The sequence below is a fragment of the Saccoglossus kowalevskii genome, chromosome 16 (genome assembly GCF_978046115.1).
Source record: "Saccoglossus kowalevskii chromosome 16, keSacKowa6.1, whole genome shotgun sequence".
Taxonomy (NCBI): domain Eukaryota; kingdom Metazoa; phylum Hemichordata; class Enteropneusta; family Harrimaniidae; genus Saccoglossus; species Saccoglossus kowalevskii.
In genome coordinates, this window is record NC_140656.1 from 21,509,193 (window position 1) to 21,536,418 (window position 27,226).

At 36.4% G+C, this 27,226-nt stretch overlaps 1 protein-coding gene and 1 pseudogene across 1 annotated transcript; one reads left to right on the forward strand and one right to left on the reverse strand.

Annotated features, from left to right (window-relative positions):
• Nucleotides 1-8,344: 8,344 nt before the first annotated feature.
• Nucleotides 8,345-9,977, forward strand: LOC144354640 (uncharacterized; annotated as a pseudogene).
• A 5,407-nt stretch (nt 9,978-15,384) lies between these two features.
• On the reverse strand, nt 15,385-16,905 carry LOC102801829 (5-hydroxytryptamine receptor 1A-like). Its single transcript, XM_006818011.1, has one exon. The coding sequence runs from the start codon at nt 16,903-16,905 to the stop codon at nt 15,385-15,387; it is 1,521 nt and encodes a 506-aa protein (XP_006818074.1).
• Nucleotides 16,906-27,226: the final 10,321 nt, after the last annotated feature.

Sequence of the window (27,226 nt, forward strand, 5' to 3'; positions counted from 1 at the left end):
ATATATGAACAGTATGCGTATGCAAACAATGCCATATATATTACAATAAGGTCGGCGTGTCTTGCTAAATATTTCACCAGATTATGGTCAGGGAAACTCGTCTAGTCTGCTGTCAAATCATCAGTTTGCTTCGAGTTTCACAACATCATACAAGTTTACTAACTATTAGAACAGTTTACAATGTATGAAGACTAGGTTAGAAAACAGACTTCAATCTATTTTATTATTGGGGTAGATCATTATATACAACCTATGATAATATAATCCAATAGTATGGAATCCTTTTGTATGCTACGAACACGTGTCTCATCGTCAATGAATCGGTACACGATATAATAGACCATTTTCCGTTAATTGCGAGATCACGCGTTACGCTCGACATCGTAGCGTAGCGTAGTGGCAACAAAACATCGCGTGCGATTCGATAAACGCGGAAGTATTTCGGGGGTATTTACATGATTGATATTTACTATGCACATTTAATGATGGTCAACTTGTGATGAAGGTTGTGTATCTAAACATCACATTCGAATATGAAAACTTAAATTGAACAAACAAATTAAAATTCAAAATTAAATCATTCGAGTTTTGCAGCCGATGTTCGATACGCGCATTTCCTGCATTACGCGAGATCTTGCAGTGAACGGAAAATAAACTGTTGTGAAAAGTTACTCAACATTTATAATAACTGCTTAAATTTAACATACTTAGTAAAATGATTCATGAACTTGAATCAGTCATAATCGCGTTCGCGATTTACGTGTCTCTGAACCTGACAATTCTTGCGATGGACCTATTGACCGCCCTAAGGATATCCTACACAGCCAAATATGCATAAATGATAAATATTGTTCGGTTGTTTTCTAAACATTTCATTTGTCAAGTGCTACAAAAAAAACGTATACAAATACCTAGACCAAATTATTTGTGAATACCCCAATCAAATGGCTATGTAAGGCTATTAGTTCGATCTCCACAGCCGACAGTCATATGATTATAGTCTTTCTAAACACATGAATATCCAGGCTTCGCATTCGACGAGGACGATCTGTCATCAGCGCAATATATTTGCGTAGTGTAGAGGATATCCACGAGACGATCGCAACCTCATTTCTCTCATTATATGTACGAACAAGGTAATGGCTTATAGGTATATATATGATAAGACAACGTCGCCAGCTGATCTTAGTAATAAATATAACGCACCAACAGAAAAGGAATAACGATTCGAGGACCATTTACTCACATATTATGTAAATAGTTAGCAGCTCAGCTTGCTAGATAGATTGTAATTGTTTTGTTTTGTTTACCTAATGTCAGTCAGCAGATTTTAAAAACAAAAATGGATTTTATAAAGGAAAACGGATTTTAAAAACGAAAATGAATTTTAAAGAATTAGTTTTGAAAATAAAAACAGCTCTCAGACACGAAATTGGGTTTTAAAAATCGATTTCAGAACCGAAAATGGTTATTAAAAAGGATTATAAAAATGAATGGTTAAAATGCTAAAGATTTGTAAAAATGGGTTTATGAAATGCCATGTCGTGAGTGAGCCACCTCGGTTGCCGTACATATCCGCCAAGAAATTAGATGAATAACCAAAGATATGCATTGAATAGGTAAATGATTAATCAGTTATAATAGAATAAATGACTTTCTAGAAAAACGGCGATTGTTGTAATCCTGCAACCTATTCAATTAAACTGCACATGTTCTAATGTTTTTTTACTTGTATTACGTCAATCATACACATTAACACTATTGTTTGGCGTTGTGATAGATGCAGGTAAAATATACAAACGTCGATTTGAGAAGCAAACAAACCATAAAGTGACCCGTATTTACGATACATATATGTAATCTCGTTTTATTCTAATTTTAATCACATTATAGATGAATTAGTCTGAATAGTGAAATAACACAACGCTCATCCAAGCAATAGTTCTACTTGCGTGGCTGTGTACGTTGCCTGGGAAACGCGTAGACAATGAGCATAATTTTCCGTCGTGTCACAACGTTTCAATGTGATTAAATTTCAGGCATTCGTATTTACACTAATTTCCTAGTAACCAGGCATTGTAGCTTTTTTTCGCTCGTTCAGTTCTTCTGAAAATAGTCATCAGAGTTGTAATATACTATGCATATTAAGTGACATAAAACACCTTATTTGAATGAGAGATCAGCCGGTTGATGACACTCTACGTTTCTCTTTCAACTGTTCATAAAACCACCTTTATTAACTGTATTTCATTTTACATTTAAATGACGTTACCCTGTCAGAAAAGGGAATTTTGGTTGACATAGCTGATCTGTTTATATTAACACTGCTATTATTATGTGTATGTCTTTTAAGGTTCCAGGTTACCTCACATTCAGCTCTAGTTTAATAATTTCGGTACCTCTTGAATCTTATGATAAATTGTATAGGCATTTTATCCAGATACACGTTTTTTTCAATTATATTTGAAATACACTATATAGTCTTGTCCCCCCCTGTTGAATTCATCAGTACATTGTGTCTAAAAATTCTTTCACCCGTTTTCGATTTTGTTCAGATTCTATAAATGAATTGTTTCAATAGAAAGCAACATGTTTGCGCTGAGCATGTATATTTCCCAGTGCTCATGTAATTGTATGGTATGTCTGTATCAATACTCGCGTAGACCAGCTTTCATTAAAAATAAAATAAACAATTAGAATGTTACATAAATGATAATTTTGGTATATCGTACATTTATCACTGAGTCGTTGTACGTTTCGTCTCTTGTCACTTTTCATGGACTGTTTCTGTTGATTTAGACGTACCTTGAGCAACTGCATGATAATTCGTCTATCCACATATTAACACGGAGAAAGACGTTTCTACACCTGCGCCCGGCTGCACAATCAGCAATTGACAAAAAACGAATTCTGCTCATCGTCATTCTCGTATTGCTAAATCACATGTGTCGCCATATTAGATAATAAACGACGCGAGCATTCATATAGCTTAGGAACGCAGGTAAGCGTTGAAGTGAATTAATTGTGACAACGCACAGCAGAAGTTGTTAACATGGTTCGACTTAGGGTGAGTCATTATCCATAGCTAGACAACACTGCGCCATCGGAGAATGGTGACGTGTCCATGTCAACTACATTTTGTCAAATAAATAATTTTACTCATATTACATTTTTTGTCTTTTTCGTTTTCTTGGTGTATATTTCAAAAGGTAATTACTAAAACGCTGAACGATAGACAACGATGTGTAATGGTTCCAATAAATTACACACACATACAAGACAGTAGTGATGGTTGAGTAGTCAATAAACGACACTTATTAAAAGGCTATTTGAAGCATAGGCACTTTTTCAAAGTATCTCGTTTATCTGTGACATACATTATAAAAACCTGTTGTCGGTCACTGTCTTTACCAGAATTTGTTATTTTGCAATTGTACATATTTACACATGATATTTAGGTTAGTTCTTTGTGTTTAAGTCTTAAATGTGTTGATGATGTTAATATTGCAAATGTTGGAATTATTATCATACCATAAGTCACTGACACTACGTGTCGTAAGACCCAGGAGATATGTTTGTTACTACAAAATTTACACTGTATCGCGATAACGTGTCTTTCGTGAAATTAAGTCTGTTTGCAATAGTCCGAAAACACACTGAACATGATAGATTGCTGTCAGGTGACTCATTTTTGTGGAAATAGGAGAGACTGTGTTCAAGTAAATAAAGCGAATTACTGCAATTGCAATATGTTTGCTTAGTTGTACTGATTGCATGTATACATTACCGAAACTAGTTACATTACAGTGTAATGTAATAAACAAGCTCTTGCATTCCACGTGGCATTGTTCTAGTGTGGTTTATATTCATTTTATTAGTAATGTTGCATAACTTACTTTAACAGTTTTCCAATAAATAGGCAGCCAACACACATTAGACACTACAGCCTTTATATTATTAGGCATTCACATTTTCAGATAGGAGTCAGGCTGTTGTATTTCTTCGAACAGCACCTGGGACAGATGAATTGTGGTTTCCTTTTCAAAGGAATCACGATTGTCTTCTGTCCTAAGAAATGGGTATTGTACCTCATACAGAGCGAAAAAACGCGTGATGATGATGTTTTACGATGTTTGCACTTGTATGAACTAATCACATCATTTTGAAAACAGTGACGACGAGAGTGTAATAAATCTAACTGGCAGTACAGAACATAAACAACGAAATTTATCAAAAACACTTGAATTTGATTTTCAACTGCTTGAATATATCATCTTTATGAAACTAGTTTTTAAAAAAACATTCAGATTACCAATTTAATAACTATCAATATTCGTTATACAAAGTTGTTTACCAAATGTTATCGAGTTATTTGTACGACTTTAGTTCACGCACACGTATGGTCAGAATCTTGTTAGTATCAGGAAGGCCAAAGCCACACTTATATGGCCAGAAATTAACGACATAAAAGACGACAGACCGTCTCAAAAACGTGGGAAATGGTCACATAATTTCGCCGCATTGTTGTCAGCGGGTAGGTACATTTGTATACATATTAAAATATCCATATCATCACAATTATAACATGCGAATGTTGTAACTACAAATGTTACAGTATGTTATATAACATACATTATAAAAGCTTGGTGAATATATATAATATAATATAATATAATATATACAATTGATATAATACAATTATTATACATATAAAACTTTTTTTAATTCATGTGGATGGATTTTTTATGATTTTACTAGGACTACATTTAAAACATTAAAATTACAATTTTCATACATATAAGCCAATTGTACTATATACTAGTTGTATATGTTATCTGATTTTGTTAGTATAAGCTATATCCACTCCAAAGAAGATTAAAACTGCTCATTGTCAATCAATACTGATGTTATCATTATTTTATCAATTTTCAACAAATGAATTGTGAATAAAATAATATTAGTATATTTAAACTGACAACTATATAATCAACATTCGCTCAACTAGAAAATTAGTTGAACCCCCAGTGTTTTTATTGAGACAAAGTAATGTATACATTAAGATATCTGTACTACAGTGGGACACGATTTGCCAGTACAAGTTTCATTGGAAATCCGCTATTGAAATTGAGTTGTTATCCATTTAATTTGATGATTAGTTTTTGGATAATAGTTTTTATGTGTTGGCAAAATGTTAAACTTCTGTTTTGACACTTTTATGATGTGAACTATCTCCACTTCCATATCATTCGCGTAAAAATACATATCTACATTACACTTTTTCAAAAACATTGTCTTAGCTTATGTACAAGGAATCGCCAACACGTTTTGATGAAAACAACGATTATATTATTTAAATGAAATCAGTGAGATTCCCATCAAATGTGAGTTTGAATGTGAGTTTGAAGTTGTGTTTGGGTGAATTAATATTGAATCAAATATCAACTGAGCATCGCTTCTCCCTTATTTGATATTTTAATTAATATTTAATTATATTTATGCTGATCCAATGCTATCCACTGTTAAGATTAGAATCTTTTCATACATTATCTGATGGCCATATGACATTATACATATCTCAATTATTTATATATTGGTGTTCTTTTGTGACGAATCTAGTCTGATCCGAGGATCGTATGCGGGCATGTAACGAAGCTAATATATAATAATATACTTTTTATGTACCAGCAGGAAAGATATACTATAGCGAGACATCTCACCCTGCGTCAACAACGTGTCACTACATTGTTCATTTGCTTTATTACATTTACATATCGAGCAGTTAATGAATATGAGATAATTGACGGCATGTTAATGTTATCCAGTAGATGGACAAGTGTCACAATTGCAATATGATAACACGTAAAAAGCACAGTAACATGATTGTAATTGTACAGGATAATTAAATTGTCCACATTTCTCATTATTATATAATTTATCACGGCATCAATTTTAAATGAATTGTTAGCATTTCATTTTATAAATAAAATACAAGTATGTGATTAGATTGTGCACATTCTGCTTACCAAGTGTACAATTGATTTTTATTTAACTGTTATAAATATTTCCCATGAATACTCGAAGTACAATGAATAAAAAAATCACGCCTGCCTACAAAGAAGTACAATTACCCGGCAGAGACATCTGAATTACTAATCACTGTGAAGGGAACTCAATCATAGGGCAAAGAACTACTAACCGGAGTCTAAATTATTATCACTGGGCAAAATCGTTGATATACGATTGTATACGCAGATATACATTTTGTGTATATTCACGGTATACGTTTAGTATACGCAGATATGATTACAGTGTACGTATACAAATCGTGGAATATACGTACATATGCGCTACGTATTGTTATGGTTTCTTTCACACATGCCCGCCTTGGGTGGCACGCAGCGTATACGTACGTATTTGACATGCATTCTCGTAGTACAATTAACGTTGTTTTACGAAGTCTGTATATTTAAGCATACGTGGAGAATACTGTGCTCATGGAATTGTCCGGTTCTATTTGGGATCGCGACCGCCAGTACTTATAATAAATAATTACCAGAACTGTCGACTCGCATGGCGTCTTGAATCGATCTAAAAACGTCTCCTGTTTTGCCGAGTACATGTAATTGAGAAATGGCTATGTACAGGTACAATTTAGAAACGGTTGTTACTAATTTCTAAAAATTTCCTGACTGAAGTGTACCATCGCTTTGATATTAACGTGACGTCTTCATTTGTCTCACTATACACTGGTAAATTCGAACACAAGACAGGAAATTGCACAATAGAGTATACGTTGATTAATTGCAATATCATTCGAAGCCTGAATGAATGAATGCGAACAATACAGGTGTGAATATTTTGGCGAGTGTTAAAATACTTTCCATTCTGGTCGTGTGCGTGTTTCTCGGGGCCGGCTTGTGGTCTCATACACGTGAATGTTGGCCGATCGGCATTTTGGTAAGAATAGCCACAAAGTCCATACCAAGAAAGTGAAATGAATTCTCACTGAGACACATGTAACAAAATTGGTCGAATTTGCTGTCATCGCCATTTCTAGGGATCGTTTGATTACGGAGTTTCATTTCTATTCCATTTACCATCGTACGCTGCGTTATTTTCAGAATACGATCTATATCACCACAGTCACTCTACTAGTAGAGTGACTGTGATATCATCACATACACTCGGAACACATACAGTGAACAGCGCTAAACATCGCGTTTTCATTTCAAACAACTATGGATATTTCTGGCTAGTACTCTTTGCAGTGACGTTTCAGATTTGCGAACACAATTCTCATTGTCTTCGTTGAACCATAGACAGTCTATGGTTGAACCTGCTATGTGGTACTTGGCAACATATTAGGAACTGTGTAAATGTCTGTGAAAACTAGACTGACGATTCATGTTTTAGTGCATTCACATCACGCGACATCGATTGACATCAGTTAATTGTTCATCTTAGCAGCGCAACGGTTTACCGGTTCATGTTTTTTTTGTACTTTTATTCAACAAAATCTTAATTTTAACTTTAATTATTGTCATAAATACAACATTGAATAACTGAAGTGATATTCATAGCCACATACATCTACTGTTTACTGCAGCGAGAATTGCAAAGAAATAATTCATATTGTTTAGAAGCCTATTTATACTTGGGTCACGACGATCCTTTTACGAATCTGTCTGTAAACTTGTATTTTGTTATCAGGTTTCATTTATAAATTTAAATAAATGTTTGTCTTTTACTATCATTTGAATTCCTAAATACATTTTACTAGAAATTTTCCGTTTTCCATAGTCTATGGTATACGTGAGAGATACTCCAATGGTGCAGTCTCTCGTTCGGCTTTATATATATTCATTTCATCTACTAGCATTTCATCTTTGTGGTAGAGTGTCCCACAACTCTTTGCGCGAACAGGCGTTCGTAGTCCAAAATAATGAGGGCGCAATACACTGGTTGGGCGTTATCATTATGGGCTGAGTTGGAACCGTCGTCACTAACAAATCAAACACTACGTTTTTAGTACGTACAGAATAGTAAAATAACAAGTATCTATATTACTGGTGGAAATAAAATAATAATCGAACATGATGAAACTGTGAAATGTCGAGTTTCGCACTCGCACACCCCTACTAACAAAATGCTATACGCTAACGTGACTGAAGTGATGAGCCCTTTTGAAATCAGTTACGTAATTGTTGCATTAATCCAGGAACAAGATGTCCCATTTCCATCGTAGTTGTCGATTGTCTGACGCTCAGCGTTCAGGCTGATCTCAATCCCCATCTCACCTTCACCAAGTCAAAGTTTATTCGGAAGTTTTGATAGATCTCGCCCACAGTCTTCAAGCATCTCGGATCACCAACATTATGCGATCTTTAGTTACAACAGTAAATCGTTTGCGCAAGGAAGTCATGGCTACATCAAAACAGACAGATAAAAGCGTGCTATTTTAAAAACCGACACCAAGTCACCACAACCCTTTTAGAAGTTCTGAAAATCAGCGTGTCCGGATTGACCCTGCAGTATTTGTGAAAGTTGTGTTTAACTTTCAGTCGATGTAGCGTGTCTAGCTGTGTCATTTCAAACACGCATAGAAAAGTCACTGTTCAATTGTTCACACTTAGTTCATACCATTTCATTGTAACTATTATAACTTGTATTCAGTGGATCGATTTTGATTACAGCCTGTAAATCGCTATATACGCAATTTTATTTTATGTGTCAGAAAAAACGTAAGTGTGCGAAAGTCGAAAATTGATGTCCGATCTAATTAATTGACCTCTTCACCCAAATTACTAGTAATTCATGTTTGCCTGGTTATACCATGTGATATCCGTTGTTCCATGCTTTTGTCTGATCCTTCATTGTTTTCAAAGGGCTCTACTCAAATTGACAAAGGGCTCAGGCTGTTCAACAATTAACCGATACAGGCTAGTGTGAAGTGGGCGTTAGACTGGCATACAGTCTCTTGTTTTATTTTTTTATTAAATAAAATATGGCAGTGTATAAATGGCGATAGCGGTAACCCAACTTTCGTGGTAACCCGGCTCTCGCCATTTACACGCTCCCACTACCAACGAAGGAGCGACGACGCGATCCTCGAAACGTTGCCTGAACCAATCACAAACAAGAACAGACTATGAATTTTCGGATTAACACCTCTGCCCCCCCCCCCCCCCACGCTGACCAACGTTTCCCCACACTAACGAAAAAATCTTTTGTCTTCTACTGACTTCCTGTAAGCAAGTGTGGGTGGATGTAGTCATATAACACTAATACTTCATACCAACTTGCATTTTAACAACAGTTTTATGTGGCATAATATTTGAGACAAACATTTGAAATCACGGGATATGAATGACCATTGCAATTAATTGTTTTTCACGCTGTCTTATTTATATTTTTTTTATTTTTTCTTGAATGTGTCAACGTTTGTTCCAGCTACAGATTGCGTGCATTTTGTATTCTTGGTGATTGGCTTGCGTTTTCTGAACACATGTTTCACCCCTATAATTTTAAATATAAAATACATAAGTTATTACTACAATGATTAGCACGTTTCGATTTCGAGCGGGAGGTAGGTTTGAATCTCATTGCCCACTTTTGAGTCGGTAATATATTGAGTAAAAACTGTCCAGGTCACCAAACATTATAATACAGCACCTTTTCCTATTCAAATTTGCTTGACAAATCTCAATTAAACTGTTACATATTCTATTTTAGGTACTGTTACCAGAAAATGACAGAGAAAGACGAGAGTGTTTTTATACAGCTTGGAAAAAACAAATAAAGAACCAAGGAGGAGATGAGTAAGGGTTAATTTATAGTTTTTATAATTTTGAATTCGTTTTATTCAATCTTGTTAAAATAATAATGCAGTAATAATAAATATAGTGTTAGTTATAAATAACATTTCTATCATTGCAGCTGACGGAATGTCGGGAAAAGAGGTTAAAGAGAAAGAACAAGAGATGTGGGAGATGGTGACGAAAGTTGTGGACCTTATGATGTCAGATGAGGAAGACAGCGAAGAAGATCGGAAATGAATGTTCATTGTGAGGTCTCCGACATTCAGGTCATGGCACTGAACGACTTTGATTTTGGATTAAGACAACCGAGTGGCAAGGAGGCAACCGATCCGCATGCTCCAGAAATAAGTAGGACCACCATGTACCTGTCAAACCCCACGTGATTGCCTTAAGCTTTGATGACCAGCGTGATTTTTTTTTTGATTCCTATCCAAACCCAAACCCTTTCAATATTTTTAGCTTATAACTGGAATTTTATTTCTTTTGTTTCATTGAATTTATAAATTACTTGACTTTAAATGCATTAATTGTTGAATTTCGTTATTTCTGTTAATGAAGTCCACTAAATTTAAACCACTTGAAATGAACTTATTTTTCACCTTCAATTAAATTGGAATTAAAACCCCATATGATTTATTTATGTATGTCGAGGAAAATTTGTGTACTTGTAAGTGTGTGTATTGTTATAACAAATAAATACTAAATCACTTGAATCACAAATGTATGTCTTTTATTCCCACCTTTGCAATTACCCAAAAACAACTCCTCAATAATAATTAACACGAAATTGCATTAGTTGCAATGTGTTATCGTTGACCGTAGATCTACTGTAAACGTTATTTCCGATTATGAACTGTTCACGTTGCTCTGATCCTACTTGTGTTGAACATCGAGTGGCCAAATATGTCATTGTGAATCACCTCCCACGTTTAATTTCCTGTGGCATGCAACCTAGTCTGATGCAAGTCACGGGAGAACAGTCACTTGTAACTTACAGATAAAGAAAGGGTAGATGCCTCGTTGCTGGTCCTGTGTTCATAAAAAAAACGTCTGTTCACTGGGATGGCCATGGGTGTGGCAATAACCATTTCTTTATCTTTACATGTGTATGACTGTAACAGGAGCTCGTGATATTGCTAGGTTGTTGTATTGTGTTTATAAATAAATGTGTTGCGGTAGCTAGTACCTAGAAAAATTACAAGCACGTGCGGCGCCCAAGAACCAAATTACTACGTGAATGATTAACCGGAAATGAAGCATGACCTAAAATATGTGACCTGTATGCAAATGTTCCTGAAAAATCAGCCAATAGCATGCGCTTTAAATATGCCGAGTATATGCAAAATATACGTAGATCTACGCCGATGTTAATTGTGTGCACTGGTTTATTGCGTTACCGTATACGCTACGTATACGTCGATCTGCGTCAGTATTAACTCTGTGCAGTGGTTTATCACGTGTCCGTATATACTACGTATACGTAGGAATACATTAGACAGCATTGTTCTGCATTAGGTGTACGTTAATGTGCGCACTGTATACTTCCGGTCTGCGTAAATATACTGCTGTGTATATTTACGTATCAGTATGTTCCGAATGTGTGAATATACGTTGCGTATTCCCTGTACATACGTTGAATGTACGTGTGCGCCGACCAACGTATATCTACGAATATCGGGAATATACGCGTGCGAATACGCTAATGTACCCGCCGTATACCAACGATTTTGCCCAGTGTATTGATTTTGACCATGGAGCTTCATGTTTTGACTAAGTCAAACCAGCACATAACATGTGTGTGTGATTATTAATGCTGATAAATGTGTTGAAGTTTAAGTTCATGAAAAATGTTCACACATTCATGTATCTACCCTCTGTCGCCCTGGAACGTGCATTTGTAAACAAGCAAACATTTATTGGCAAAATATTTTAAGATTGATTGTATACGAGGGTAAATTTGTGTCAATCAAATAGTGTATTACAACCCGCGAACTTTATTTAAGAACAAAGTTTACAATCAGGTAACGAAGAACCTACAGATAATTATAATAAGTTGGATAGATTCAAATACAAATCTAAGTTTAAGTAACAAGCTTGAAACTTTGCGCAACAAATATAACAAATTGTCAAGTGATGAACCAAATGAAAACGTGGATTTACGTATTCGATTGAATTAGTTCCAATGAGTCTATGAAAAGATTGACTCAATCTTGATCTTTAAAAAATGGCGGTCATGCTCGATGAAAATCTTTCAATCTTGTGCAGTTTCTCGTGTTTGCGAGAAGCAAATCCAATACGTATCATTACTTCCCGTGAATGACGTGTGTATATTGGTCTAGGATCATGTTTTAATGAATCCGATTCTACTATTGCATACTCCGTGTGCGTTGGTTCTGGGATCACTGACCACGCATCTTCGTAAGGCTTATTTTAAATGACTTCCTTGTCGAATTATGCATATTAAACTACATGCAGCTCAAAAATATACAATTGTAAGCCAAAATGACAAGACGCGAATTAATGAAAATTTGTTCTGAATCACCATAAATTATGTTTACTGTACTATATATATATATATATATCGGATTTGGTAAACGAACGGGCGAGAAAATTAGTTCCAATGAGTGACTTTGGCCAGCAGGGTAGCACTTTATATGAAACTAGTTTCCTGAAAGTAAATCAATATCTACTGACACACAATGTGCGTTGCAGTGATCATATGATGCTAATATATAATACGAAGGTCGACAGTAAACGTATTTGCGGTTGTGTGAAAAGAAATTCAGCTTTCTCAGTAACATTGCTTAATAGGATGCATTGATTGATTAATTTTTTTTTTTTGTAACAGCAGCTCGTTGTGATCACGCAGTTTGAAATTAATTGCCGCCACAGTACGTGGTCGTGTACAACCAGAGTTTTATCGATTTGCATCGGAATGTTTTCTGCATTGTAGTGTAATATAAATTACACATGGTGAGCGTGTATATGAAACCTACACCGTATTTATTGCATTCGGAACGCTAGAAGAATGCAGCCTGTGCTATCACAGGACCTGGCAATGAGACAACTGCGATTTGATGTGTATCACGCGGTCGAAACTACAACCAAAACAGCCGATCACTTTATAACAGCTGCATGTATTGATTGAATGGTCTGGCATTTAGTAAAAGACCATGTGGTATATGCCATAAACATTACATTCACACATTATTCTATGAAGTTTTGATGGAATACATCCAACATGGATTAGCATATTTAAGAAGCTGATGTGTGCTGATATAAACGCTTCACACTGATTATGATATAATTATCTACCATGCTCACATGTATGAAATATATCGACCCCCGCCCGCCGCAAATTAACCTCGAGTGGGAAGTAACGAATTGAAGAGCTTGCCGTTTTGCTAAGTAGGTGTTTTGTCTACTTGCCTCACGTTCCCCCACGCACTGGCTAATCTACAATTTACTTCATGAAATATTATAATACACTGATATATCAACATCCAGAGTCCTAGTGTCATCTATTATACATGTCACAATTGTTCTGAGTTGTCAATGCATTACAAGAAAGAGTTGATATTGAAATTTCTGTTCTGCCCGTCATTAGCGTCAGTCAACTAAAACTTGAACCTTGACATTATGCATCGTCCCCAGCGAATGTAAATTACTTGATTTCGTAACAATCTCGCGAACTACAGTAGAACATTAAATTGGGAGGAACGTTCTGCGAAGCTTTTTATGAGGTTTTAAATATGCATGTATACAATTAACAAATATTGGCCACCTTCCTCAGTCACATTTCATTTGTTGAATCCTTGCGGTATTCCTGTACCAAGGAGTAAGGCAATAATTTGTTACATTTTGGACCGCAGTGTGACGTGGGAACCCAGGCTACGCAAGGTAAACCATCCCTTTCATATAGTACGACTGTAACGTAGTTAACTGAAAAGTGGGTAGTCGATACAATAACGCAGCGGAAAAAAAACGTTAGTACAGGGACTTATGAAGCATCCACTTAATGAGATTATAACTGAACCTGTGTTCCACGAACCAAAATACGAAAAATAGCCGGCGAAAGAGCACTGAGTTATAAAAATTCAGCCTGTAAAGCCGTATTGTAAATATACGTAACATGGACAGTGTCCCCTCGTGGAATATTTTGGCGGAAATTCGTTAAAATCTTTTTTATCGATACAGAGATATTTTATGAGCGATTCATATCATCGCCATAATAGAACCAAATATTACATGCGAGGATTGTAGTGACTGTTGAATTAATTATGTCGTATACTATTGAGGGGTTTACAGTTGTGTATAAACCACTGCTTGCCTCGTAGCAAGACTGCTTATAATGTCCACACATGAATTTTTGATATATACATGTTCATTGCAACATGTACCAGTATCCAATATTCTTGACATGTACACGTGCAACAGCAAACCCCATAATTGCGCCTTGAGAACGAGTGGTATCATAGGTCGTGTGTACATAAGTGTGAGTTCTTGTATAACGCAAGATCCGACTTGTTACTCGTCAGACAAAACATTACAGTAGTCTGTATATACGTAATATATAGTAATATTTCATGTAAGGCAAACACACTGGTTAATTAAAAGTAATTGAGAAACATTACGTTACGAATGCTAACTTTAATTTCTCGCGGCGACAACCAATACAAATACAAATACTTAGTCGGTATCAATGTTTGTATCAAGCCAATTATGTTTATAATAAAAAAAAATCGATTTCAGCACTTTGGCAGTTTTCGTGGGTCATAGAAAATACTAACTACATTACACTTGGAACAATGAAACAAAAACGTTACGTCTCCAGTTTGGGGTAAATATTTGCAATTATACGAAGATTTTGTTTATCTTTAGGTTTTTGTGTGCATACACATTTCAGTGTGGTGATAAACACCTTCGAATGTCTGCCAAAACAAGCCTGTTACCACCGTATCCGCAATATAAATACATAAGGCGTCACTGACAGGTTCACACCAGGTTGAAAATAATTTGATTGTTATTGTTACGCGCTTATTATAGTTGATTTGCAATCAATTTGCACAGATTTAAAATTTTTAATTTAAATATTTCTTAAAAATGTAACATTGTAATTTTATAAAACTGAATTATTATCATATCATCATATTATTATCATATATTATCATATATGTCATTATCAGTACAACACTAGGCAATTTGGTCTCTCCTAATTATCTGACATTTGTATGACGTTTACTTTTGTATTTGTCGAATGAACAACTGGTAAAAAATTACTGATTTTTGGATCTCCACGTGTCCACAAATTGCGTGTGTGGCGCACGTTTGAATTAAAAAATAAACGCTAATCAAAAGAAATGAGGTACCTGCACGTTCTTGTTCGCTCTAGTGTCTACATGTACGATTTAAAGTATACCAATACGATGTCGATAACCGTTGGAAAAATGATACATTAAAAGGTAATTTGATAACACGGTGCAAACTATATGTACGTACAAATGTATAAAGTGTTTTGAACTATAGTAATATTCATTGAAATCTCGCTTAGATCGTTGTTTCCATGTTATAACCGACAGTAATACAGAGTTCTCATGACAACTCTGACAACAGCGTTTCGGAATTCCTTATCGTTGTAAACATATAAGAAGGGATTGACAATAGAGTTGGAGTATTGCAACCAATAAGCAATGCTCAGCAGAGTAGACGGCAGACATACTGACGTGCAAAAAGAATCCCAAATCATAGCGATTGTCAACGGCATGTTCGATAACAAAAAGAACCCCACCAACAGACCCAATACCTTCGCTGCTCGTCTGTCTCTGGACCGTTTAGAGCATACACGGGACTTCTCGTTATATTTAGGTGAAACTGTGGCCACGGCAAGCTTGTCAATTTCATTGTCAACACTTGTTTTAATATTGCCGACCGTATTATTCGATAAACGTTTGTCTACATCCATATTTATTAATAAAGTGTCCTTATTCACATAGTTGTTTGGGGATATGCTATCAAGGTTGTCGTCTATTACAAAGGCCAGATTATCACCACCGATGTGATTCAAAGTTGTATTGCTTGTATGGACATTTTCACTCCCATCCCGTGGGATGCTACTCTGCTTGCCAAGACTGTCATCGGGATGTATGCCTGTAATTTCCCGCAATCGTGTTTCTCCAGAAGAATTCGGGTTAGTACCAACTCCCCTCGCTGTCGTTGTTGGTCCACAGGTTTCACCCCTTCTAGAAAATTCAAACGTTTCCCCGTTTCCTCTTTCTGTATAGCTATATGTTTGTTGGGCCTTTGATTTCGAGCCCTCTTTTACTGCGATGTAGATTCTCAGATAGAGTAAGGATATTATCAAAAATGGCAATATACTGGTGAGTACCATGTTAGCAATAACATAAGGCATATTGTCCATCCATTCTTCAAAACACTCTGTACCGTAATCGATTATAGAGTAGCCTACCAATGTATCCCACAACACCATGGCTGGAACAGACACAATAAAGCCAAGAACCCAGGCTACAATGTTCATATTGCGAACAATTTTCGTTGACCTTCTATTTCGGTAGTATACGGCGTGGACAATACACAGATAACGATCCAAACATATGGCGCACATACAGTAGATAGATGAGTTATATACAAAATAGTCAATGGAAAGCCAAGCAATACAACACACTTTACCTAACTGCCAACCATACATGTCGAGCAAGCTGTCATAGGCGGCGAGTGGATGCACCAACAACCCGGCGGCCAAGTCTGAAATTGCTAGGCTGGCATAAAAATGGTTCGTGGGACGATGCCGCAATTTCTCGTGCGTTCCGAAGGCTACCAGGATGAGCAGGTTGGCCACGATCGTCACAATGATAAACAAACTGAACAACAGGCCTAACAGTACAAGCGTTAGTTTGGAAGAATTGTTTCCCTCCTCTTCATCGTACTCTGTTGAATTATCAAGTGTCGTTGATTGTTGATGGTACGCCCGTGTTGTTGATGCAAACAGCGTTGTTAGTAACTGCGTGGTTAAATTGAACGTAGTTGATGTATCGGTTGTATTGGTGGAATTGACCCTTATCGCTATCATCTCCGGAAGAATTTCTTGATTGCTGCACTTTATCTAGCAATATGCATCTACATATCGAGCGTGAATGTCCGGATCCCAAACACACAAAGGTGTTGCTGAAAGTGCCCTAAACATACGTGCGGCCGTGAGCACGGAGAGTCGTAGAGGTGTATGCACTCGACCGATAAATTGTAGTAGCACTTACGGTCGTTGTTGGTAGCACGCTATGCCCAGCTGATTGCCAGGGCAACAGATGGACGATGCATTATTAATTCTGCCATCTCTATGGTTACAGCCTCCAATGGCAGCTTTCAATATGCAACAATTGATCGTGTTCATATCGCCCGATCACTGGCTATGTATTGTATATTCGCAATCTCACACTACTAATAAAAGGTGATGCCATAACCCCATCGTAGCAATCGACGTGTACATTCATCACGTGGTTGTAAACGTCATGCGCCAATTATACATCGGCAGATCTCAAGTACTGATCAAATAATCTGTTCCCGTCATAGCGGTAGTTATAACGTTATATGTATCACTAATGTCGGGCTTAAATAACACGATTGATGCCTGACTCATGACCGTGATAAGACTATCGGTTTAACATCAGTAATAAATGTGCAATCAATAACGAAAGCGTAATATATAACCAAGACGTGGGCGACATAGTCTATGTGAAACATATCGCCATATATACAAATACGAAATATAATATCCTGCTATTTAAAAAAACAGAAATCGTGACTTGGTAAAGAACGTGTACATTAGTTCCGCATTGAGATGTGCAAATGGTTTGCAGCGCACGTGTGCATATTGCTATGTGTTCTTACGTCCTTGCACACTTGTTAATACTATTTTTTTTTTAAAAACACAGTAAAGTCGATAGAGACTTCATTAATTCACGGAAACACGTCTCAATTGCGTACATGCTAATTAATGTATGGAAGTATGTGTTCCTAATCAATCACACAGTTAATTCGTATATTTTATCTTGGTATCATGTTTTCCGTGTCAATGAGCAAAACGTATTATTTGATATTGTATCATGCATGTCATACGCCCTCACAGCTAAAGGGCAAAGTTTATTATTTATGCGTGTGATGTTTCCTGATGCATATCTTTAATATTTGTTACATATTTAATCCGCTCATAGTGATGTATTCATATGTATTGTTGTGCATGTTAAGTTTGCAGTCGCTTAAACCGTCGCACATATAAAAGAACGTCGTAAATACAGCATTCGACTGGATAACCGACATCGTGTTACATTCCCGATTCATATATTTTTCTTGTTCAAGTTTCATGAACCACATGTCTTACATTTTAGGTCGTTATAGTAGTCGCTTGAGTTGAGTTATCAGTTATGAATTGATTCGTAAAATGAATAAAATGAGCACTTACCTTGAATGATTGAAATATACCATCAATTATATACAATAACCGCACGTCAATGACGTTGACAGTCTAAGAAATATCATTGCCAGTTCCGCTTTCAATTAACCCGACAGAATATACCTATAATATTCAATGGGCAACTACCCAACATCAACCTCTGTTCTTAACTGAAACCTGTATTTGACACCACGTAAAGCTTAACGATCGCATGTGTCTGGGAATATAAACTAAAAAAGGGATGGAAAAAACTCACTGGTATATTCATGTCTTTTTCATACAAGACGCTGTTAATTTTACGTATAAACCGTGAGGAAATAGACTCAACGCCCTCGCGCAACGTGAAATCAGAGATTGTGGAGAACTGCATTCGCACTCCTTATAGTACAGTAGCTACATGTAATGAATGGCGCCAAATAAAATATGTCTTCTTTCCTTTATCTGCTTCCCGTTTCGCCTGGATTGGCCCGCTATTAATTAAATAAATGATCGTTTTTTTAATCAAATAACTGTAACGGAAGAGTTATCACACATCGCAATTAAACTGTCATTACATGAAGAGAACGTGTATTTGCATAACCGTAATTTACTTGAGTTATGGTCTGATGACATTTACGGAAAATATAAAATAATGGATATACTGTTCAACAAAATATATGTATACTAATAGTCTTCATTATATACAAAGGGAAGTTGCCCAAATTTATAATTCAAACGTCCTCAAATGTAAACAAGTACAACCAAATAATCGAGTATAATCATTGTGTGTGAAGTACTCAATTGCGTCTTCTTTATTTGCATATTTTATTCATTAATGTTTGCGCCATCTTTAACGACCGTTAATTAAGTGGGCCGTGAAATGACTATTGTTATCCTTTTATTTATCAGACGTTCTCATCAAATGATACATGCATCGTTATAAATAGTCACCGTGATAATAAAACGCCATTGACAGCCAGAATGTCTATTACAAACATATTTGCACAATTAGAATACATATATATATATATATATAGTTCTACGGCGTTCTGTACACTGTATGCTATAACACAGATCTGATTCAATGGACTGCACACCTTATAAAAGAATTGAATATGACACATCTGTGCTTGGTAAAAGTTCGTATGTGTCAATTAAGATGTGATGATTTGAATGCCATGTATTCACATTTTGATCAAAGCATACAACTTGTACATCATCCAAACAGAACACGAAGATGCAATTTGCGATTAAAACATCCGTTGAGATAATGTTTGCTGTGTTTGTACTAAAAAAATACTTTGATATTACCTCGCTAACAAAGTGATATACTCATGCACAAAAATGTTTTTTTTTTAAATAATTAAATAATGAGCACACATAAATAACATTGATTATATTGATTTGAACTATGCATAATCAAAATGTGTGAAATCTATTGATAATTCAGTATAAAACAAGTCAAATTCTAGACGTTCGAAAATGACGACAATCGACGATCTTGAATGCAACATAATCACTTAGCTGAAATGTACGTTATCTTGAGTCACGTGCAACTTCAGAAGACATGTATGACATATGACGATGTGCGATGACATTTTCTTAGGACATTTCAGGACAATCTTGAATATATCCCCTTAGCACCAAATGCCCGCAAATCACTGGTAATTTAATTTTTGACGACTTTTGACATTGTAATTCAGGTTGTTTTTGACGAAAGTGGGGCTTTACAAAAATATAACATGTGAATACCAGACACCACACTGTTGTGTGTTGTTTGAGTTTAATGTGACATTATGTTGATTTCTTTGCATTTGATATATGGCACACGTATACGTGTCTGATAAGAATATATTGTATTCCTGGTATAATTTCGCATATTCACGTGTTGTGGACAGTTTTATTTGTTGTAACCATTCCACTGTAAATTAATTATTCATATGATCATATATAATTGTGCTGTTATTTACTGGATTGCGGGAAGCCTACAGACGACAATTTTCAAATATAGTCTTTGAATGTTTTAGGGTTGTATGCGCGGAAATGCACTGCGCATACGTTCTGCGCATTTGAAGCAGACTTTCAAGATGGCTGCCACAACAAACAAGTACGCTTCGCGATCGCTGAATGCACGCAAATTTAAAGGATTTTTGACCGAGAAAGAGAAGAGAAGAAGATTGGCAGATATCCAGGCGAACCGCCAACATAAGAAAGTTGCTGAAGTAGTTTTAGAATCAAATTCAGGTACGTACGTACGGTGTCAGTATACGACGTAAACTTTGGTTGAGTCGTCTGCAACTGTTATCCACAACTTGAATCAATATATTTTCACATTTTATTTGTTTTTATGAACATCGGATTATGCTTATTTTGGGGGAAACAGTGTTTATTTTTTCCTAATTCCTGTTTCACTAAATACAGAGATTGTGATAAAAAAAATATTTGACAACGAAGTTTGTCTGTCGCGTCGTCTGCAGCTTTCATTAATTATGACGAGGTGCCTTCCAAGCGAACTGGTAATTTTAACTATACGCACAAAACCCCCAATTTGAGGGCATGATTGTCATCACACTTCCATATAACCAAGGGGATACAATTTTAACTATGAATAAACAGCATGTTCAAATATTTTCTATATTTTGCTGTTTTGAAATCCATATTTATTTTCCTAGTGTTTTAAATTTAGAGCATTGAAATTTCATCTGTTTACTCTTCAGAAAAACATTAACATGTAACATGATGAACTTGCGGCTGTGTTAAGGAAATTAAAATTAAAATACTTGCATATTATAGTAGATACTTGAATTTTATTTTTTCTATTTGTTATTGTGTCAAATATTTTTGTTCTAAATACATTGTAATATATATTTTTGGACATTTTCTCCCAATAAATGTTTTTTCTGAAAATAAGCCATGACCTAAAAATTATTGTTATTTTTCACATTATCTGAATGTGAGAGAGTTTCTGTTTTGCCTATGGCTCCTTTGGAAATGATGATTTTGGAATAATGGTTTCTTTTTATTTCTGTAAATATTCATACATTTCTTACGAATAGCACAGATAGTATGTTAACATCTTACTGTTGTCAATATCTGTTAGCCAGTATAGTAGTGCAAATTGCATGAAATTTATTTACATGATGACTGTAATGATAATCTGATTTATCTTTACAGAAGTTACTTCAGAAAGTGCTATAAATTGGAATGTTGGACGCAGAATATTACAGCTGTCTGTTCTAGCTGAGGGATTAAAAGCCTGTGCTGTGTGTTGTGAACACCTTGTTCTGGTGGATTGCCAGGAGGAGAGACGATATGGTCTTGGTAGTGTACTGTATATACCTTGCCAGAGATGTGGTGCTGTAAACCATGTGTATACAGATTCGACACATAGGAATGCCAAATCAAACCAAGGATTACCTATATTTGATGTAAATACCAAATTAGCCACCGGTAAGATTTACAGGCAAACTAAGGATTCATCTCAATTATTAACCTCTTATGGTCATATATTGGTGATCATTCGAAGCTTAGTGCGTGCGTTGTTAGTAGGCCAGATACTAGAAGTAATGAAAAAATAAATAACGTACGAGCGTTGTTCGTAAGTCAGAGTGGTAATACAAATAGTTAACGAACAATGCTTAGCGTCAACGTTTTTTGAAACCATGCTGTTTGTTTGTTATGTCTGAATACAACTTAAATTGACTATTATTTGCGTTCCTAGGTCAATCGCAAACTTGGCACGCGAGCGAGTAATGAAAAACTTTGTCTCCATCGGCTGTATTTATCGGATCTATATCCACTTGTTGTAAAAAGTTCAAACGTTGCACTGGGTGGGAAAGTAAAATCAGATTGATACAATAGACAGTGTTCAACTATGCATGAACCTAAGACAGGTACATCTGCCGATTTAATTGCTATAACTGTATGCTTACTTTAATTTTGTTCTCGTTCATTGTTCTTATCATTTTTTATTAGTAGTTTATTCAGTTTTTAGTTATTTTCACTTTTGTAACCATTTCCACTTGATCGAGAGAGTGTTAATAAATATTTGATACGAGTTTATCCGTTGCGTCGTGTTTGAATTTATTTGACGAATCGCACTTGTATCCAAAAGCATAGCTCATGACCAACACATTTTGTGATACGTTACAATACCATGAAATCGCCTATGGTTGGGACACTAGCGGTGTGTGTGTATTATGTCTGTAAACCAGGGTAAATAAGGAAAAAATGCCCCTATCGAACCAGTAGGGGCGGACACTCCCAGAGACAAACCGCGTTTTGACGATGAATGAAAATGTTATGTACTTGTCGAAGTCCGACTAGTGCATCATGTGACACAACCCCCCCCCTTCCCGAATACAATTCTGCGACCCGATCTTTGGCTTAACCTCGTTTCAGTCATGCAGCTATAAATTGGCGCACGAACCAGCACTCTTCGATTAGTTCGTGGTAACTCACCCGTAAAGCTTCAAGATCAAGCTTCGACAAACTTAAGACTATGAAGAGAGAGCATTTGCTCTATACAATAGGAGATTGTAAATAGATTTATGTTCTCAGTTAAAGACATTGCGGGGGATCAATTTAAAGGAAATAACTTTATTGATTTCGTATCCTTATTGGAAAATAATACTATAAAGTTTGATGTTTAAATAAACAACAACTAGCTGAAAAAATAACAAACTAAAGTGTATTTAAATGTGCAGTGTCTCCGGGCCAGTCTACGATGTAATCTGCGATCCCGACCCCGAGTGATACTAATAAAAGAAGTTTGTTTCTCGTTTCCTCGCACTGTACTGGGTTATATATTTTCATTCAAAAAAGGGTCAACAACAACGTTAGAATATAATAGTAGTAGTCGATTCGTTGAAATCGGGTAAAATTATTTCCACGCGGAATCATCATTCAACGGATTGTAGCCTGGCAGTCGAGGCTGCTCCAAACAATCCCTGGTGGTGTAGGGTTGCTGCGTTTTCAAAATAAAATGTATGTCTTCAAATATCTGATGATTTGTATTCATAATGGAAAAAACAAACAAAATAAAAACTGAAAGATGTGTCTTTTTGCGTTCAATGAGCTGCCCCGCAAGTGACAGCAGAAGATACAGGTATAACAAACACTTTTATATCGCTTAACAAATCTTTGAGCTTTTTAGAAAGCTAACGGAGAATATACTAATCGGTACTGACTCGCCAAATGCAAACGCTCGCATCCACGCCTCGCCTGAAACCAGCGAAGTGAGTAAAGAGACGCCCTCTAGCGATGACCACAAATAAGTAAACGTTCTGTTGGTTGAGGGCGCATCACATAACATTTCACTGGTCTGGAGTGCTAGCCGTGGTTATTTAGATAGTCTGCAATGTTCTTACCATTCGTCACGGTGGCCGTTTATTAAAAAACGACGACGTGTCGGTCAAATAACCGCCCAGTCGTCGTGAATTTTGGGAGAGGGGAGGTAGGAAGAGGAGATTGGCTGGGGGGGGGGGTGTGATGGAACTGCCGGCGAGTAGCTTAAATTGCAGTTATATGACCACGGATATTTCGGAACGTTTATTCAAGTACGAAAAATAGCCAAAACTCAACGATTCGTGCGATGCTTCATTTATGGACTCACTCATTCTATAGTCACTGAGATGGAGTTGTACACTTCAAACACGGAAATGCAAGAAACGGCATTGCGACATGTACGCCACTGTTGAAACTGAAGGGTTTTGTTCATATTGTTATCGTCAAATGTTGAAAAACGATATGCCCGTGATTATTTCAAGTGTACGACCGACGGTTGCAAAGGGATGGTTTTAGGTCCTTAGATGGACGATGTAACGGATGCGGCCGGCGCGGGGCCGGCGTAATATCGTGGTCCCCAAGTGATAAACAGGCAACAGATGATTACATACATTTTTTGAAAACCCACATTTTGACGTACAATGTCTTGAAGGAGAGAGGATTAACTGAGGCATTTTCTAAATTTCTTCGGGAAAAAAAGGGGGCAGTCGCCGTGCGCTACAACTACTACTGCATCTCTGTGATTTACCATTCATTCATTCAAAAATCACACGATACAATTAGAGAGAAAATCTTTTCTTATCTTTAATAAAACAAACATTAGTAACGTAGCGATTATATAAGTGCGATCAATAAAAATATATTAATTGTATAACAATAACGTAAGTAAATATAATAAAAAACGTACAATGCCACGGTGCGCCCGTGAGGGCGCTGTCACTAAAGTGCGATTAATACTACTGTGCCGAAGGGGTAGGTAGAACCGAACTCCGCACAGTTCGATACGCGTTACTTATCATCACTGCACAAAGCAGATTTACACAGAACTCATTTGCATATTCGAATATGATCGAACTACAAGACCTTGGCGGTTAACAAAGTTATGCGAAAGTCACTTGGTTACTTTAATCATTTTAATAAGACGTTTCACGCCCTGAATCCGAATAAAATGTTTAGTGATTAGAACAAAATATACAAGACTTGCTTTAGAAAACTGCAATAATTTCCTAGATGCCAAAGCATTATAATGTACAATAAATAAATAACTTTATAAACTTACTAGAACCTTTGTGTCCTATGACTGTTAGACGCGGAAAATCGAACCCGTTCAAGCCAGAAATAGTATTGAAATATTCACCAGAATACAAGATGAACGGAAATGTTAGGAAACCCCTTTCAGTGAAATTAGTCTTTAATGTTTCTTTGCCAACTATATTCGTTAACAGAACGTTTCTTTCCTCGAAGTTTTAGTGTATCACGTGCGCAATTTCACCACTATAACATTACCTCGCAAAACATAGTCCGCGATAAAATGGTTCGTATTTACGTTTTTACTGAAGTCTGACATTAATAAATAGTTCGGATGTCACATACGTTTTTTTCCCATTTTTTGTAGTACGTTTTCAGATGTAACAGCTACAGAAAAATGGCCGTGCGTAGTGAGGTGATTGACCACAAAATTGAAGGCTGCCTGTGGCAGAGGCACTATTGCGTAAACCGCAAAGGCCTCTGGGAAGGAGATTGGGGTATAACGTGTCTTCGTATAGCTCCGTAATTTTGTTAGTAGTGGTAGTTTTGGGGCTTTTTGTATCCTTTAACTTGTACATAATTGGTCAGTGAGTATTCTATTTCACTTCCAGTGTATACATTTTGGGTTTTTAACAGCGTTTTTCTGTACTTTCCGTTGATTTTTGTTTTAGTGTATTGTGGTCAGTGGTCGCCAAGATGGCCGCCATTGAAAAGACTTCACGTAATGCATACCCGGTTGTACATAGACTGACTCGCAACCATGCTATCAGATGTGAGAACGTGAATGGTATTCCAGTGGAAACCTATGTTGAGGCAGTGTCCGAGGTGGTTGGTGACAAAATGATTATTGCAGCGTCACGAATGAACAGATCAGTGGTTGTCTTTTTGGGTGATGTCTCGTGTGTTGATTTGGTTTCTGTTCAAGGTATTCGGGGTGAATTGATAACTGTTGAGCCTTTGGTACGGCCATCAACAAAACTTATGTTTTATCAAATGTTCATCCCTTTTACAAGAAGAAACGCATACTGTAAAGCAAGATGAACATACCTGGAGGAATGTGTGGAGGGGTAATGCAATATTTTCACACTGTGACACAAATCGCGCTGGTATAGCTATTTTGTTTCGTCCAGGTGCTAATGTTAATGTGCTGACCTAGAATGAATTTCTCAGTGGTCATGTATTGCACGTCCTCATTTTAATAAACAACAATCCACTGCATATTTTTAATGTCTCTGCCCATTAAAATGGAGTAGAGCGTATGGCATGCTTTAAACTTTTTAATTACCCCGTCATTATTGACTGGGATTTTAATTGCACAATCGCACCTGACCTGGACCGCAATGGCGGCGTCGAACCAGACATGCGCACGTCTCGTTTTTATTGAATACAATTCTCAATACAATTGATTGATGCATGGCGTTTTTATCATCTTAACGTATGCAACTTTACATGGGGTAGAAGGAAGACGCTGGTACGTCTGGACAAATTTTACAAGTTTTTATCTAGCAAAATCAAGTCCATCTCTGTCAGCAATGCTGCTCTGGGATTCACAGATCATCCACTTGTACATATACATTTATCATAAAAAAAACGTTAGTAATCGTAACCCAGTGTGGTGATTGAACACCTCAGTGTTGGAGGACGATGATTATTTTGAAATTATTTCCGAATTTTGGGCTAGTTGGCAGCAACATGGCATTTACGCGAATCTTCAAATTTTGTGGGATTTGGGGAAGCAGAAAATTAAGGTTCTCTCGCAGCAATATTGTCATTTCAAACGCAACAAGAATTAAAGGTTATATTCCCCTGACCCAGTTGATAGAATTGCACAGAATATTATTTCGCAGGATTTGCCTCAATTAAATACCAAGGACAAAGATGCCCTCGACCTTGAAATTTCCTTTAAGGAATTGGGTAATACACTTAACTCCAACCATCAGGGCGTACTCCCGGTATCGATGGCTTGTCCAATGAGTTTTATAAAGAAAATTTTGGCATATTTTAGGGGAGGATTTTCATCTGGTTTTACTTGCGTCTATCAATGATGGTATTTTGCCCGTCGCTTGTAACTGAGCGATTGTTACTCTTTTACCCAAAAAAGGTGACAATACTTGTTTAAAAAAATGGCGCCCAGTTAGTTTATTGTGCAGTGATTATAAGATCATCACAAAAAAACTTTCACTGCGTCTCCGTCCTGTTTTCGGCAACATTATACATCTTGATCAAAGTTGCTGTATACCAGGCAGGCATATCCACGACAATGTATCCTTGTTGCGGGACAACATTGATTATGCTAATGCGTTTAACATGTCTTTGGGTACAGTTGCACTTGACCATGACAAAATCATTTGGCTTTGGAGACTGTTTTATTAATATCATTGGTTTAATATACAAAAATGCTCAACTATTGATCCAAATAAACAGCTCTTTC